Below are 18,122 nucleotides of genomic sequence, written 5' to 3' on the forward strand. Positions count from 1 at the left end.
TATGCATACTATTTAACCCTCACACCAAACTTACAAGATTTTTGTTTTGAATTATAACTTTGTTTAGATTTATTTTATTTTACATGCATGAAAGTTTTGCCTATATGCATGTATGTGTACCATGTGCATAGCTGTTGGATCCAACAGAACTGGGGTTACCAATGGTTGTGAGCCACCACAAGGGTGCTGGGAATTGAATTCAGGTCCTCTGCAAGAGCAGCCAGTGCTCTTAACCTCACAGATGTCACTCCAGCCCCCCTCCTTTTTTTGTTTTGAAGTATAATTTAAATACAATAAAGTACTCATGTCTTCAGACCACAGCTCAGTGGATTTTATTGTCTCATAAGAGACCAGTTTTGCCTGGTCTCCAACTCATGCTGTATGCACTTTTTTCTTTCTTTTTTAACTTGGGGTCTCTTGCAGCCCCTGCTGACCTCAAACTTGTTATGTATCCAAAGATGGGGTTGCAGGTGTGCCCCCATCATGCCTGGTTATACAATGCCTGGGAGCTCCAACCCAGGGCTTCATGTATTCAAGGCTAGCACTCACTGTCCCAACTGAGCTATATTCTCAGCCCCTACGTGTGCTCACTTGCATCTGACTTCCTCCCTCAGCTTTGTGCAATTCATCTACGCTGTGTATTATCATTTGTTCTTGTTATACATCTGCTGTGTGGATGGTGGCCCATTGAAGCAGGTGTGGTTAATAACATCATCATCACTGGAATCATCTTATTCTGCAGATGCAGAAAACTGGGCCCTAAATTGCTTTCTAACCTTGTGTCTTAAGGCCACACAGTGACCCTGAGGCTGAAGAGTAACTTGAACCCAGGTTCTTTTAACCCCAGAAGCAGCTCCTTCCCTGCTTGCAGTTCTGGGGATAGAAGAAATAAAATCTGCCCACTGTGGTCACTCTCTTTCCCCTTCCATTTACCTGGACGATCTCTTGAGTTCAAGGCTAGCCTGGTCTATAGAGCAAGTTCCAAAACAGCGGGGGGATACAGAAAGAAACCCTGGTTCAAACAAACAAAAGCAAACAAAACACACACACACACAGAGAGAGAGAGAGAGAGAGAGAGAGAGAGAGAGAGAGAGAGAGAGAGAGAGAATCCAGGTAGGGAGAAAACTGCACTAGGTTTGGCCAATATTTATTTTTGTTGCACGACAAGCTGATAGCACAGGTATGGCCGTCACTCATAGCCCTGTAACTTGAGACCAAGGCTTTGCCAACATTTCACAACAAGTACAAACAGGCTACACAAGGAAGAGATACCCTCATCCGCTGATCAGCAGCAATTCCCAAGCAGCCCCCTGCTTTCTCTCCAGAGACTAGTTTCTCAGATAGGCGCTAAGATGTGCCCATTTGGGACTCCTCCAAAAAGCAATGCAGACCTGCAGGCCAGGTGTCCCTTACCCAAGCAGTACCCATCAAAGAGTGGAAGCCCCGGAGCTGACCTGACCTTGGGAACAGGCCAAAGGTGCTTGCCCTGTTCCCAGCTCTCTGTACCTGTAGACCTCCGCCTGGGAGCATCTGCAAGGCAGCCAGCAGGCAACAGGAGCCTTGCTGACCTCCCTGCCACCTCACCCCCTGAACTCAGGTAGCATTCCAGTCAAGCCAGCCAGACATGATTAAATGCTTGGCTACGTGCAGGGGTGGGAGACCCCGGGGGAAGAAGGGCTCTGAGCCAACTCCCTGGGGCACCCAGGGCACCCTTTGGTCTGTTGATCATTAACAGAAGCCACCTCTCAGCAGGCAGAAAGGGGAAAGTCCAAGGGGATGGCCTGCTCCCTCCTCCCAGCACCCTCCTCCAAACATGCCAATCCAGAGAGCTTCCTGGGCCATGAGCTCATGACCCCGGGGGGGGGGGGGGAAGGTGTGTGCAGAGTCATCCAATACAGCGGGTGCCTCTCAGCTTCTGCAGCTCACCACCAAGGGTGAGGGAGACAGGAACTGACCCTGGTAATCTGTTATTACAGCGTGCCAGGGACTGTGCCCAGTGACTTTAGTGTACCAGCTTATGATACTCCATAGGACAGCGATCATATGCCATGACATTGCTAATGAGCCTGAGTTCAGGTCCTGAGACTTTCACACTTCTCCCATGCAAAGGGCTATATGTGATGGTCAGTTTGTCAACTTGATACAACCTAGAAGCCCAGGGGAGAGGAGTCTAGGAGAGAGATTGTCTAGATGGCTTGGCCTGCAGGCATGTCTATGAGAGATTGTCTAGAGGGCCTTAACTGATACCAGAAGACCCAGGCTGAAGGTGAGAGGCACGATTCCCTGGTTGGGAATCCTGGCAGTGTAACAGTAGAAAAAGCTAGCTGAACACTAAGCATGTATGTATTCATCTCTCTCTGCTCTCGACTGTGGCTGTGCTGTGACTAGGTTTTAAGTTCCCTGCTGTCTTAGAGGTTTCCCTGCTGTAAAGGATGATATCCCAGAACCGTGAGCTAAGACAAATCCTTCCTCCCTAAATTGCCTTTCTATCAGGGTGTTTTATCCCAGCAACAAAATGTAACTGGGGTTCTGCGGCGCTTCCTCCGTGCCATCAGTCTGAGCATCTGAGTTAATACTCTAAGGTCTTTAATCGTCACAGTAACCCTTTAGACTGGTGGTTCGGCTTGCTGAGATGGCGCAGTGGGCAAACCTGATGAACTGAAGGACCCCACATGGTGGAAGGGAAGAACCAACGCCCACAAGTTGTCCTCTGACGTCCACATGCACAGTGTGGCCCTCATGCACACAGACACCTTTTAAGAAAGAAAGAAAGAAAGAAAGAAAGAAAGAAAGAAAGAAAGAAAGAAAGGAAGGAAGGAAGGAAGGAAGGAAGGAAGGAAGGAAGGAAGGAAGGAAGACAGACAGCTCCTTTCCTTCTTGGTGCCCTGGCTCGTTCTTCTGCCATCACACACACACACACACAAAGCTATCTACTAAAGTGCTAGGGATTTGTGATTCAATTACATTCCTGAAGCCCAGCAGGCCCTTACTTCCTCTTGATGAAGAGGCATTAAGATCAGGAAAGGCCAACCTGATCTACATAGTGAGTTACAGGTTAGCTAAAAATACATAGTGAGACCTTGTCAAAGAAAAGGAGGAGGAAGAGGAAGAGGAGGAGGTGGAGGAGGAAGAGGAGGAGGGGGGGAGGAGGAGGAGGTCAATGGCCCAAACAGCTCATCGCTTTGAGCTGCTCCAAAGGAAGGCCAGCAGAGCCAGCACCCCTGAGGCTGTGTCCACACAAAGGAGATCTTGTATAAGCCGGAGATAACCCAGGTCCTGAGCAGGGGTAGGAAAGAAGACCTTGTACCCAGAGCAGGACCTAGTCTTTAGGGCCACAGATCCCCTTGTGTGGGCCATACCTTCAGCTCCTACTGCAGGTCTTATCCTGCCAGCTGTGAAACCACATTTCCTGGATGTCCGGGTAGCCTGGTGCTTAGGGCCATTGCCAAGGACCTTTCTAACATAGTGGGACATAATGGGGCTGAAAGGCTGTTGCTTCCTTTCCTAAGTAGTTTCAGGCTCATCTCTTCCAATTCAGTTCTAGATGGTAGGAATCCAAGCCACCGGTCTGGACAAACTGAAGCTTTGAGCTCCTCGGGGAAACACTTAGATGGGATTTGGAGTGAGGGTCTACAAACAGTCAGCTTCCCCAGGTAACATGGAGCCTCCCTTGGCCTTTTCACCCTTCCAGGGCCTTCTGGATTCAATACATTCCCTTGTTATCTAACTCCAAACACTGACCTCAAAAGAAGATCGTCAGGGTGGCTGCAAGACCCGTCTGAACCCTACTTATGATGTCATGAAAGGCAGAATTAAATGTCCACCACAGGCTCTCTGGCTAAAGTGAATGAGTTCAAGGCGATGGACTAATTGTCTTTGCTTTTAATCAAAATGGAAGATCATCACTACCACCCAAACACATGCTTACACACACACACACACACACACACACACACACACACACACACCAGACTCACACCACACACTCACACTCTATTACACACACACACACACACTCACGCACCAGACTCACACCACACACACACTCACACTCTCAGACCACATACACACACACACCAGACTCACACCACACACTCACACTCTATTACACACACACACACACATTCACACACCAGACTCACACCACACACACACTCACACTCTCAGACCACATACACACACACCAGACTCACACCACACACTCACACTCTATTACACACACACACACTCAACACACCACTCACACCACACACTCACACTCTCAGACCACATACACACACACCAGACTCACACCACACACTCACACTCTATTACACACACACACTCACACACCAGACTCACACCACACACACACTCACTCTCAGACCACACACACACGCACACCAGACTCACACCACACACTCACACTCTATTACACACACACACACACACACACACACACACATTCACACCACACAGTTAATTTTCCCTCTTAAGAAATGAAAAGCCTGGGTTCATCTCAAGCTCCAGGGCTGCCTCTTTTCTTCCTGTATCAATCAGCCCGTCCTGGAGAAGAAATGAGTCCCCATATTTCTACCTCACATGCCTGACAAGCAGTAAGCTTGGTAAACCAAGTAACTCTTGAAATGTCCAGAGAATACTGGTAATTCATGCGGTATTGAACACTGTCTGCAGCAGATCTATGGAGGACAGTGGTATAAAGGTGAAGATGGCTCAACCCTTAAAACTCGCTAACTGTAAGAAGCCAAGGGCTCAAATATCTCTGCCCTCCCCAGGACTCAATTCTCCCAGACCCTACTCCTTTAAAAGAATCACTTTCCAGCAGGGTCCTGGTGACACATGCCTTTAACCCCAGCACTCAGTAGGCAGAGGCAAGTGGATCTCTTAAGTTTGAGGCCAGCCTGGTCTACAGAGAAAGTTCCAGGACAGCCAGGGCTGCAGAGAAACTGAAAAATCCAAAATTCCAAAGAGAGAGGGGGAAAAAAATCACTTTCCAGGGGCTCCCTGATCCTGGCTGTCTGTCTCAGGATCCTCCTGCCTCAGCCTCCTCCAGCAACTCTTGCGCCACAACTGGCCTACCACCTCCCTTGATGGGAACTACTGACTTCCTATACAGTCTATGTTAACCTCCATCTTCCCTTTCCAGCCCTGCAGTCAAATCCAGGTGCAGACTGCCCTTTCCCATCCTGGTGGCTCCTCTGCAGGCAGGCAGTGCTTCCTCATACCGGTTCAGGGGTGTACTGAGGCTAGGACCTTGACTAGGTTAATGCCTATGAGACCAATACCTATGAGCCCTTGACACAGTCAATGTAAGCCAGCAAGTGCAGCATGGGCTATGTACTTTATCAGTAGCACCCTGACCATCCCCCAAAGGAAGTTCATAGTGGGAAGACTGGATGATCCTGTCACAGCTCCCTACAGTAGCCAAGGTCACACAGGTCAGCAAGGATACCCTGGACCTGCTCTCTGCAGGCTCCTTTGCTAAAAAAAAAAAAAAAAATAAATAAAATAAATAAAAATAAAAAATACCTCCGCCCCACCCAAGCTGAGTGACCTTAAGGCATCAACATCCAGAGTTATGGGTTTAGCTTTAAAGATGAAAGACCAGCCACCTCGTTGCCCCAAGGAGTGTCAGACCAAGGAAAAACCTATAGACAAATCATTTCTTGAAAAACGGGGTTTATTGATTTTTAAACTGCAAATAGTCGTTACAAAAAGTTTTTTTTTTCTTTTAAATAAATTCACACAAAGAAAGAGAAATAGAAAGCGACGGTAGTGACCAGCAAGAGGAATAATAATTACATTCATCTTTATGTGTGTGCGCCAGTTGTTTATGTCAACATTGGAAAACTCCAACCTGGAATCCAGAACCACAAATCTGCGAGCGGAATGTCTTGAGATGGGCACATGGAATTCAAAGGGTTTTTCTCTTTTTTTGTTTTCCCTTTTAGAAGCTATACATAAAATGGTGGTTTTCCTTCTGTACTGTCACAGAACTTATACATACATTCTCAGTCCTACCTGTGAAAGGCCTAAGGAGAAAGAAACTCAATTTGCAGTCCAACACAAAGGGGAGAATTTCTAAAATAAATAATCCAACAGTTTTTTGCATTTTTTTAAATTAATTTTTCATTTTTTTAAAATAAAATAACCAAAAAAAGTGTAAAGTTACAAAAATGTTGTTGAAGAATAATATATTAAAACTGTGGAAAAAAGGAAAGACACGTCACAAAATTTTAAGATTAATATGAAGATCATAATTTAACATAAAAGAATATATTCTATGGATTTGTCATCCCGATAAATATGAACAAAATTAACAAAAAAAGCATAGTTTGGCAATAAATACGTTTTGATAAGTTAAATAAGCTTTTTTATATTGATGTGCAGTGATAAGCAACATTTTTGCTCTCCAATTTCTGAAAGTTAGATGAAGTTTAAACCCAGGGAAAAAAGCATTGTGTGGGGGCTCTAAGGTAGACCTAAGGTATTCTAGAGCAAAATCCATTAAAGCTACTTCTACAGGAAATCGTTTTACACAGATATTGTATGTGGAATGCAGACCATTAACTGCTCACCCCTTACATGTTTTTTTTTGTTGTTTTTAGCTTTTCTCTCATTTGTTGTCATTTTTAAGATGTCACATATGAATTGGGGAACTTTAGCACCAAAATCAAGTCTCTCATAGTCCATCTAGTTTCCCCTTCCTCCCCACTTAAAAAAAAAAGAAAAGAAAGAAAGAAATTAAATCACGAAGTCCCACTTATGTCAAAACCTTCGTCCAACTTGTTCAACCTTTGTCCCTGGAGACCTACACAAACCCAGGCAAGATTAGTCAACAGGGGTTCGGGCTGGGAAGTAAAAGGTTTTGAAAGTCAAAATAGACCCCTCCCCCCAAAAAAACCCCAAGTCCAGCAACAACTCTCTGAGGGAGGTGAGTAACTATAAGGAAGAGGAAGAGTGTGCGGGAGACCGAAAGAAAGGTGCACTTGTGTGGCCAGCTGGGGGAGCTGCTGGTTGCGGGTCACCCCACCCCCACCCCCAACCCCACGGGCAGAGGCTCTGGGAGGCCCACGGGTGCCCCCTGGCGTTGAAGAGGTAATGTAGTCACAGTGACAAAGTTAGATTACAAGGCACTAAGTTGCTTCTGTAAACGGTTACTGCTTTTTTTCTTTTGTGATTTGGCACTTAAGGCTTAAGCCGGGGGGGGTGGGGGGGGGTAAAAAAAGGCATCTACTGACAAAAGATGGAACTCTGTTATGCGTGGTTAAGTGGGCTATGAAATGGAGGGAGAGGGTTTCAAGCCAGAAGCTACCAACAAATTGACTTGTCCTTATGTGGGGGGAGGGTAACATACCAAGGTTGTTCTGGGAAAGGGGCTGAGCTTAAATGTATCAATGTGGGGTTTGAGGGAAAGTTAGGGGGTGGGGAGGTGAAGGGAAGAGATGGGGTGGAGAGGTGAAGGAGGCATGGGGGGGGGTCCCTCCCTACCCTGGCTTAGTCATCTGAGATGGAGAGTCTGCTGAAAATGGGCAGGCGTCTTGAGTTGTCCAAGGTAGGGGAGTCTGAGCCACTGTGGCTGGAGCTGGAGCTGCTCAGATAGCCCTCGTGGTCCGAGAGAGAATCCTGAGGGCTGGGGGGAGAGTCAAACATGTGAGGGGATTCGGACATGGGCCGGAAGAGGAAAGTGGTGGGGGAGCCTCCCCCAGGCAGCCCCATGCTAGGAGCAAAGAGGCTCGCCAGCTCCTGGCTGGAAAAGGCGAAGGGGTTATTGGTGCCATCGGGCAGAGTAGGTGAGCCCAAGAGGTCATCGGCGCTCAGGATAGGGGGTGGGGTGATGGATGTGGGGCTGTCCAGCAGCCCCGTGGCAGCGGCGGTGGCAGCGGCACTGGGAAACCCAGCAAAGCTAAAGCTATGCTGGAGGCGGGGACGGTCAGCGGAGAGGTCTCGGCCCCCCGCCAGGGCGCGTCGCTCCTCGGCGTTATGAATGAAGTGGCAGCGGGGCCCGTACGGGCAAAAGCCGATGGTGTGGAAGGTGCGGCACAGCTCCGTCTTGTACTTGGGGTGGCGGGTCAGGCTGCGGAGCTCGTGGATGCCATGCGCGAACTGGCACTTGTCCCCGTACTTACAGGCACCGTTTTCTTCGAAGGGACGGCACAGCTCCGTCTTGTAGCGGCTGGAGTTGACCTGGCCGCTCCCAGGCTGCTTCTGGGTGGGCAGCAGCCGCTCGCCCCCTTCGGAGAAAGAGCGGTCTCGAAAGCGGCTGTCGCGTGAGCTCAGGGACGGGGCCGGCTCACCCTTAAGGCTGCTGAGAAGCTGGTTCTGATGGAACTTGGAGCTGGGCAGAGTGACCGAGTGCCTGCGAGGGAAGCCCCCGCCAGCAGGGGTGCCCACTGCCTTCCTGTCCAGCAGGCAGCCCCCAGCGCTGGGAGTGCTGTAGTTGAGCATCTTGTTACCCTGGGAGGGGAGGGAAAGAAAGGGACGGATGAGTGACTGAGGACATCCACGAGGCCAGGGCATGGTGTCCACAAAGGACAGCACCTCTCCATCTGATAGGCCAGTCTCTCTAAAAGGAGCCACCTGGATTTATTTTGGCACTGCTCATAAGAAACCGCAAAATCCTGCCGTGTGTGGAAGAAAAAGTTATGTATTCATCCCGCCCCGTGCTGACCCGATATGTAGCTTCCTCCTGTCCCTAAAGCTAATTTTCCCCCCTCTAAAATCCGGGCCCCGTTTATACATTCCTCAACTCAGAGAGCCTTTCACACAAGACAGTCCCTTTTCATTTCCCTCCCCCTAAAAGAATCAGGTAAACCTAGTTTAGAAGTTTGGAAGGATGAGCCAAATCCTCTCTCAATCAGTCCCTGCTTACCCGCCCCCCCCCCCCCGCCACCCCCACCCCCACAAAATCTGGCCCCACACTCTCCACCATTTCCTCTTCCACAAGTGTGCCCTTCCTTTGGCAACAGGTTTTCAAACTGTGCTTTTTCCTTGCTTGTGGAAGGGCCTAGTCTGGGATGTGGGTAGAGGGATATAGTGTCTGAAAACACAAGGTTCGGGAAGGGTAGGTATCCCACACCCTGGGAGGGATTTTCTCCCAGCATTCTCCACCCCCTTCACTAGGAAGATGCCTTTGCACTTGGTTTCCTGGCTGCGAGAGAGCTCTGGATAAGAGCACCAGTGTTTAATCTTGAACCAAAGCTGCAGACGAGAAGGAAAGCACCAGCACGCTCACACTCCCCGACTCAGTCAATTGGGGGCGGGGGTGTGTGAGTGAGCAAGGACAGAGGCTGCCACAAGCCCTAGTCACCTGCCCAAACTACCTAAGATTTAGAAAAGAGTGGGGGTGGGAGACTTGAAAGTTATCTCCAGGCCCCTGACACATGTGGGTGTGTGTCATTGTGCAAATTCTAAAGTTAGTCCCTTAGGATCCGCAGCAGGGGATCGGGAATCGGTAACCCTGTAACCGCAACCACCCCACCGAGCGGATTACAGGAACCCAGAGGAGAGCCGCTTCCAACAATGAGGTTCATTTAAAAAGTCCTGCGGGGGGAGGGGGCAAAAGAAAGAGAAATAGATCAAAGAGCGGGGCAGCGGGGCCCAGGATGGAGTTGGCTAGCTCAGGCTGCCGCCAGGGCAAACAGACTTGGAAAAACGCAGGGAGGGAAAGAAGCCGAAAATGCAAAGTTTTTGATGTTGCTCTTCAACTCCAGCACGGCCCTGCACCCCAACCCTGCAGCCCCGGGGCCTTGGCAGCTGCACCGACAGGAGCAGCGAGCTAGGAAGAGAGCAACATGACCCGACGTGTTTAAGGGAAGGCAAAAACAGTTCAGCAATTAAAAGTAGCCTAGCAGCTTCATCCTTTCAAATTGGGGGGTTGGGGGAAGTAGAGCGGGCAAAAAATTAACAACATTCACGGAGTTATTTCAATCGCACTCCTGGAACATTACGGTTTTAAAAGTTTTTTTCTGTTTTGTTTTTCAAAAACCTGACTGGCAAACTGCCCCATTTTGGCCCTCTTAAATCCTAACTGGCGGGAACTTGAGGTCTGGCAGCATTTTGTTCCCCTATTCCTTAGTCAACGAACCGTAGTGCCTCACAACCCAGGTAAGCAAACAGTTTCAGCCCCAAGTTTGCAGCACGATCGACCAGCTCCCGCAGCGGGAACCTAGCCCAGCTGGGGCGGACAAACTCCACTACAAAGTCGCTTTGCCTACATCTTTTTGAACCTTAAGTCGGCCTCTTTCTTCGTCGCATTATCTCTTAGCTCCCCAAAACAGACAGGAAAATTCTCCCAGTCAGATACCGCCCTGAGACCTCGCTTTTCCTAGAGACCCCTAGCAAAAGGTGTTGGGTAACCTCGAACATCTCCAGCGGGTACAGGAAACCCAAGGCGCACACTGCGAAGCCGAGCCCACCCGCTTAGCCCAGCTCCGGAGGTGCACCATGCAGAAAAGAATCCTTCAAAATTCGTCCCAAACCTAACCACTCTTCCGCACCTCCTTGCCCCGCAAACTGGAGCAGTCGCCCAGAACTTTGCTCCCCGGATTCACAGAACCCCACCTGGGACCTGAAACTTAAGTGCGAGGAGGACATAAACAAATTCCTTCACCATGGAGGGAAACGCAAGCAGTGAAACTCCTTCACGTCCCCGAGACCCAAACTTTTTAGAGTTTCTTGGAGCACAAGAGAAACTTTCAAAAAGCCAACGCTCCGCCCTGCTTTACCTTGCATAAAACTTCGCTCAAGTCAAAAATGGTGGCGGACACGAGGGTGGTGGTCATCGTGGGCGTTCGCACGGGGCAAGGACTAGGATCTGGTGTGTCGTGAAGGTCCCGGTGCGGGGAAGGCGCAGCCTCCGGCTCTCCGGTCAGGAGTCCCACACGCCTGCTCCCGGCGCCCCTCGCCTTTCTGACTCTCCCGGGCTGCGGCGCGCAAAGCCCAATTTATAAGATTTGGTGGGTTGGGGGGGGTGGAAGGAGGAGCTTTAAACGTATTTAAATGAAGAAGAGGAGGCGGAAAAAAAGTTGATTGACACTGAGGTTGAATCAGCCATGCGGTCAAGAGGGAGGGAGGGGTAAAGGGGGAGGAAAGAAACTTTCAAAAGGAAGAAGGGGGAGGGAGACGAGGAAAGAAGGCGGAAAAAAAAAAAAAAAAAAAGCACTCGGAGCGGCGCAAAACTTTTTTTTCTTAAAGAGGAAAAGTTTCGAGTCCGCGGGCTCCGGGGGCGCCCCTCCCCTGGGCCGAGCCCGGCAGAGGGGGAGGGGCGCCCACCCTTTGTCAACCTCGCTGCTCGGCTCTGTGACATCACTCATTCCACCCCCTTCGGAGTTCGAGTTGTTGTGTTTGTTGGTTTTTTTTTTTAAGAGTTGGAAGGCGGGCTCGACTCTCCTCTCTCTCTCTCTCTCTCTCTCTCTCTCTCTCTCTCTCTCTCTCTCTCCCCCCCCTCCTCCCTCCCTCTCCCCCCTGTCTTTTTTTTTTTTTTTTTTCTTCCTAGCAGGCGCTGGAGCTGGTCTTGAGCGGGCCAGGGCTGCGGTTTCCATCTTGAGCTAGTGTCCCTTGAAACTTCTCCAAGTGCCCGCACGACTTACCTTCCCCTGACTTCCCTGTCCACACCCGGCTGCCCATCGCAAAATGAGCTGGGCGAGGAGTTTAGGAATGCGGAGCACCCCAAATGTTCGAGTCAAGAGTTTTATGTTTGTTGTTTCCCATCAGTGAGCAAAAGAAGTAGGGATGACCAGAGAAAACTTTTTCTCCAGGAGAGCCTAGGCTGGAGGGGGCGAGAGCAGTAAGATTTTGCGCGCAGCGCGGGGTCCACGCGTGCTGGGCCGGCAGCCTGCGTTTTCCCGGTATGGTGGGGGCACCACTGCCTGGGCAGAATTCTTTCAGACCTAGATGGGGCGCTTTGTTCACATAACCGATCTTTAAACTTGCTACAGCAGAAAAGTCCAGACTTTCAAGGGCACCCCCTGAAAATAAAAGAGCAACAAGTCACTTTCCACGCGCGCTTTGAATTCGGGCTGCCTCCTCCACACATCCCCGAATGTTAAAAACAAGGGGGGAAAAAGTTACTTTGGTAAGAAGGAAGGTAGAGGTGGGGGAAGCGACACTTCTTGCTGCTCTCCCGCCCCCACGCGAACGGAACATATGGCTTGTCACTATGCCCGGTTTGGGGGTACCAAGCAATAAGACCCACGGAACTCAGTGGCCTTCAATGAATTACACCGCCCTTTAAAACCACGAACTATGTGTTTATTTACTATTAGGTCTGGCTGCCTCCCACCCGCACCGGCTCGCGTGCTGCAGTGGAGACCCGGGCGGAAATCGCGGGCCGCACCGCCCAGGCCTCGCACGTTTCTTCCCAGCATTCGAGGCCGCCGGGTCTGTTATGAAACCCGGTGCTCCGAGTGGCTACCAGCGAGTTCCATTGCGATGTAATTAGGTCACCCCATTACGAGTACGTTTCTCTGGAAAGGACGGAGCGGGCGGAGCAGAGCGTTCGAGGCGCACCACCCCTTACACACACGCACACTTTAAGAAAAAAAAAAAAAACAAAACTTTTATTTATCGCCAGCCTCTGGGCAAACCCAGGGAAACCTTCCAAATCACAACTGTTTTAGAAACAATTTTTTTTCTTTCAACTTTGCGAAACACGACTTTTACTGCAGCCCACGAACCTAACGTTAATTCCCCGCGGGGTCTCTGCTTGACTCCTCTCCAGTGACTTGAGTTGATGCCCCCCCCCCCCATTTTTTAACACGGCTGCTGCCCCGGGTTTTGCTGCTGCTGCTGTGCCTTCCCTCCCCCGCTCTCATTTTTCATCTTTTCTTGAAATCTGGCAAGCGCCAGGAAGGGAAATAACTTCCATCCACCTTAATTTAAATCATTCGGGTGTGTAGGTTTCTTTTTAAAGGGATGTTTGCTCCTTCCCCTCCCCAGCTCCAGGGGGGGGTTGGTGTGTGTGCCGCGGATTTCGTGCAGTTTCTCGATGATGAGGTAATGAGTTCCAGATTTCAGGACAGAGCAGGGTGCGTTAAAACCCACAAGGTTAGACGGAGTCCTGATGTGAAGTTATTTCGGCTTTTCAGTCCGCATCACCCTCCGGGCTGCTCTAAACTCCCGAGTGTTTGCGAAGCTCAGCTGCAGGGGGGAACCCTGGCCGGGGAGGGGCGACCTCGCTGGGTGGTGCTGTCCCTGAGGCGACCGAGCGGTCTTGGACACCCCGAGCTGCTTAAATAATTTTGTTGTTTTTTTTTTTTTTCTCAAAAGGGGGGGTGTGATTCCTCGAATTTCCTACGCCTTCCCAGATCCCCCGGGCCGCCCCTCCCCCGCTCCCCGAGGCGCGGGCTCCGCGGGCGGCGCGCTCCCGGCTTGTTTACCCGCCCGCCCAGGTTTGTCCCTGATCCCACAGCCGTCTCTATAATTAAACTCTTTTTTTTTCGTTCTAATTGTCGGGTTGCGACGTCATTTAGGGGACTTTCCGGGGAGGGGGGGCAGCGCTCCTTAACCCTTCGCTAACCCTGCGTCCGGGACAGGCGGCCGCCAGCGCGCGGGCCTGTGATCCGCAGGTGGCCGCAGGTACCCGGCCCAGCCGCGAAGCTCACGGGACTCAAGCCTAGGCCTCCCGAGCGTCCGGAGCTTGCACAGGCCGCCGTCTCCACCTGCGTAGCCGCTTCCGGCCAGGGGGTGGGGGGGAAGCGCCGCTCTGCCGCCGACTTCCGGTTCGCGCGTCCTCCGCTACGCAGGTATTCGGGGTGGGGGGCGGGGCCGCGAGGTTGGGCGACTCGGGAAAGTGAAAGTCCTCGGGAGGCCCGGAGACGCGGAGACGACGGTGTGCGTCCGCCAAAGCCGAGCCGAAGCAGTCGACCTTGTTGAGGGGGAAGCTTGCGGCGCGGGGTCGCCCGCATCCCCCCTCCCCCCAGACGGCGGAACCGGTCAATGGCGCCAGGCGACGCCTCAGAGCGCCTAGAGGGGTTGCGTTTCCTCCTAGGCTCCTGGTCATTTGCGAAATCTCCCAAAGGCTTCGGATTGAAATCTGACCCTTCCCGGTCCTTTGCTACCTGAGCCCTGAGGGTGGCCTCGATTTCCCTGGGTTAAAGGTAAAAAGAGAATTGGCTGATTGAAGCCCTGAAGCTACCTGGGTTACCTGTCAGGATTGTTGACGCCAGGCACAGTGATTCAGACCCTCTAAGGATGAACCCAGGGCACTGGCGTTGAGCAGTTCGGGATTCGAGTATTGGTTCTGTCTTCTAGCTGTGATTTGTTTTTATTTATTATTGACACAAGGTCTTGCTAAGTTGCCTAGGCTGGCCTCAAACTTGTGTATTCAAGTGAGCCAGGGAAGTGGGTTAGGATGTGGCACGGGAACCTGTTGTGTAACTTTTCGGAATATTCTGATGATTGCCACGAGTGTTTCTACAAACAGTAGATGCAGGGGTCACCGAATAGAGGTAGGAACCTGTCTCCCGTGTGTCCAAGACCTAAGCCCCTCAGAGTATCATTCAGCTGTCATGGTCCCCCAGAACCAGTGCAGTGCCGCCTAGGACAGGGCAGTCTAGATTTTATGGTAAATGAAACATGGCCTGGGGTCTGAGTCCTTTAGAAGTGAAGATACAAGGCCATCTCCTAGGCTACTGCAAGTCCAATCCTGCTTCTAGCGGAGAGAAAATATCTTGCTGGGACCTTAAGTTGGGTATTTAAACCTCCATTCTTAGGTTAATTGTTTCCGATCCCAGAAGAGAAGTTGGAAACTCTTCCCTGGGTTGTACCCACTTGCCTGGGCGGGAGGAGAACAAACCCCTCTGCTCACTGCACGGCCTTCGACTTTTCACTATTACATCCACGCCCCCAGGACATTCTTTTGTGCTCTTATTTAAAGGAAATTAAGTCATCTTCCTCCTACCCTGGGCCTTTGCACATGCAAATTCTGTCTGAAGTCGCTGCCCCAAGGTTTGGGTTTTGTTTTGTTTTGTTAAGACAGGGTCTCTACTTCGTGTAGAAGCTCTGGTTGTTTTGGAACTTACTGTATAAACCAGCTTGCCTCAAACTCACAGAAACACTCCTGCCTCTGCCTCCCAAGTGCTGAGATTAAAAGTTTGCACCACCACACCTGGCTACTTTTTTTTTTTCATTTTTGACACAGTTTTATGTAACCCAGACTGGCCTCAAACTAAAGTGATAACTAAGGATGGCCTTTTAACTTCACCAGGTGCCAGGACTATGCCCAAGAAAGTTTGTAATTATTTTGAACCTAGCTCAAACATCACTTCCTATGGGAAACATTCTTGGCTACACACCTACCTCACCAACAGTGTCTCCTCTGGAGCATGTGTTCATGGAATGTTTGTTTCCTTGAGTAGTTTCAGTTTGATAGTTCATGGTCCTTCTTAGAGCTGTTTTGCTTTTTGGTACAATAAAAGTGATCTTTGATATATGTATTTATGAGCATTAAGAACAGATGCACTGAAGAATCAGCACAGTTCCATCACCCACAGCAGTTTCACCAACCCTCAAAAGACTACCTGGGTGTGTCCCTTTGTGGTCACACGTTGCTCCATCCTTAATCCCTGGTAGCCACTGATATGTTCTCAATCGCAATAATAGTGTCTTTTCTAGAATGCCATATAAATAAAGCCAAACAACATATAAATACTTCACAGCATAATGCCTTTAAAATTTATCCATGTTGCATATATTGATAGCTCATTCCCTGCTACTGACAAATAGCTTCCTGGTACATAAGTATATAATAGTTTGCCTACCATGAACCTATGGGACATTTGGACTGGAAATAGAGCTGCAATAGATGTTCATACACACATTTGTGTGTGAGCATAGCTCTTACAGCCCTAGGGTAAATAGAGATTTCTAGGGCCATATGGTCATTGTACATTAAATTAAAATTTAAACTACTAAGCCTTTTATTTTGTTTTTGAAACAGAGCCTCCACATAACCCTAGCTATCCTGGAACTGACAGATACCCACCTGCCTTAGCATCCCAGGTGTAGAGATTAAAGGCATGCACCGCCACACACAGCTCTACCAAGCCATTGTACAAAGTAGATTTCGCAGTTTTGCATCTCTAGCATGTGTATTCATGAGTCTCCAGTTGCTTTACAGCGTCAGTACGTAAGTTATCATTTTTACTTTAATCATTCTACTAGGTGTGCTGTGCTGTCCCATCACATCTGGATTGGATTGGGTGGAGAAAAGGTCTCACTATAACCCACACTGGTCTAGAACTGACTAAAGCAACTCCAGCTGGCCTTAGACTCAAGGCATGTCTCCTGCCTCAGCTTCCCAAGTGTTAGGATTCCAGCTTTGAGCCTCTATGCCCACCTTTCTCATTACAACATAACTCACATTTCTCCTATAACAACGCCCCGTCTCTTTAGACATGTGCAGTCTCTATTCAAGTCTTTAGCACATTTTTAACTGGGTTATTATTAACTTTCTATCAAGACTTGAGGGTTTGTTTTTTTAAAAAACAAACAAACAAACCAAAAAAACAAACATATTCTAGATACAGTTCCTTAGACATGTGATTTGCAAAGATTTCTCAAGCCGGCCCCCTTACTTTTTCAACTCTTTAACAACATGTCTTCCACTGGGGGTGGGGAGGAATGGTTTTTAACTTGAGTGAAGTCTGATGTTTCAGTTTTATCTCTGTGAATCATGCCTTTGGTGTCACAGCTGAGTACTCTCTAACCCAAGTCATTAAGGTCTTGTTTCTGCCAGGCCTGGGTGACACAGATCTGTAGTCCAGCTAATGTGGAGGCTAAGCAAGGAGGATCAAAAGCTCAAGGACTGCCTGGGCAACTTAGCAAGACCCTGTCTTAGATGATGAAAACTAAAGGGCTGGGAACAGACCACAGTGGTAGAAGGCACTCCTGGTTCAGCTGTGAGCCGTTCAAGGCTCAGTTCTGGGAAGTCTGCTTTCTTCCAAACGATGGATACTTTTAAATTATGTAATTAACAAATATTTATAATTGTTCTGTTGTTGCTGTTTTGAATGTCTGATAAATATATAATATCCTAGTCTCCTGTAATCTTAGATGTATGTGAAAGTTCAAAGGTACAACCTGCAGGACTGTCAGACTTCGAGCCATCCATCTTGACAGTCCACGTATAATCTTTTAAAGTCTGTTTGTGTCTTTATTAGAGTTGCTATTGCTGTGAAGGGACACCTTGACCATGGCAACTCTTTTACAGGAAAACATTTAATTGGGGCTGGCTTACAGTTTCAGAGGTTTAGTTCATTCTATTCAGGCAGGAAACATGGCAGTGTGCAGGCAGGGGCTAGAGGAGCTAAGAGGTCTACATCGAGATCACAGGGAGCCATGAGAGAACTGGCCTGAGCTGCTGAGACCTCGAGGCCCGCCCCCACAGTGACACACTTCCTCCAACAAGACCATACCGTCTAAAGGTGCCACTCCTGTGGACTATGGGCTATCCCTACCCAAACCACCACAGTCAGCTTTCTTTATTATTTATTCTTTTCCCATTGTTTGTCTTTGGGGCTAGAGATTGAACCCAGAGCCTCACATGTCTTTAGCCACTGAGGAAATCTTTTCCTGTCATTCACCTTCAATCTGTTTGTGTCTTTAGATCTAAAATGAGTCCCTTAAAAGTGACATGTCGTTGAGTTAGTTTTCTGACCTGTCTTCTGACTGGAGTGTCTACTCCCTTGCATTAAACATCAGTAGTAAAGGGCACTGTATTCTGCTTCCTTAATGTTTTCTCTTCCCTTCCATCTTTGCTTCTTGTGCTGGGATGCATACATGCTAGGCCACTGTACACTGAGCTACATCCCCAGCCCTCAGTGTATTCTCTAGATGCCGAGGAACTATCTGTTAATCCACTTGTGTGTAAGAGATGCCTTGGAAGATCCCAGTGTTGGGTAGGCAAGATTCTGCCACACGCTTTCCAGCACCCTCTTCTAGCCCATGGATGCACTTCACACACTTGGTGCAGACATATATGCAGCCAAAACAACCACACACACAAAATCAGACCCCCTCCAAAAAAAAGGAGACTTAGGTTGAAGTTCCTTGTTATGTTTTGTTTTGTTTTGTTTTGCCTGAGATTGTCCAATCCTAGCACTGTTGAAAGACTCCAATTC

At 49.3% G+C, this 18,122-nt stretch overlaps 2 protein-coding genes across 2 annotated transcripts; both read right to left on the reverse strand.

Moving 5' to 3' along the window:
• Nucleotides 1-5,668: 5,668 nt before the first annotated feature.
• Zfp36l1 (zinc finger protein 36, C3H type-like 1) lies at nt 5,669-10,922 on the reverse strand. Its single transcript, NM_007564.5, has 2 exons — nt 10,728-10,922; nt 5,669-8,457 (listed from the first exon to the last, which is right to left on the reverse strand). The coding sequence occupies exons 1-2, from the start codon at nt 10,782-10,784 to the stop codon at nt 7,498-7,500; spliced, it is 1,017 nt and encodes a 338-aa protein (NP_031590.1). The 5' UTR covers nt 10,785-10,922; the 3' UTR covers nt 5,669-7,497.
• Nucleotides 10,923-11,488: 566 nt separating this feature from the next.
• On the reverse strand, nt 11,489-15,328 carry Gm52006 (predicted gene, 52006). The gene is made up of 3 exons (XM_030247048.1): nt 15,306-15,328; nt 13,520-14,088; nt 11,489-12,531 (listed from the first exon to the last, which is right to left on the reverse strand). The coding sequence occupies exons 1-3, from the start codon at nt 15,326-15,328 to the stop codon at nt 12,452-12,454; spliced, it is 672 nt and encodes a 223-aa protein (XP_030102908.1). The 3' UTR covers nt 11,489-12,451.
• Between the last annotated feature and the right edge of the window lie 2,794 nt (nt 15,329-18,122).

This window comes from Mus musculus, chromosome 12, assembly GCF_000001635.26.
Source record: "Mus musculus strain C57BL/6J chromosome 12, GRCm38.p6 C57BL/6J".
NCBI classification, from domain to species: Eukaryota; Metazoa; Chordata; class Mammalia; order Rodentia; family Muridae; genus Mus; species Mus musculus.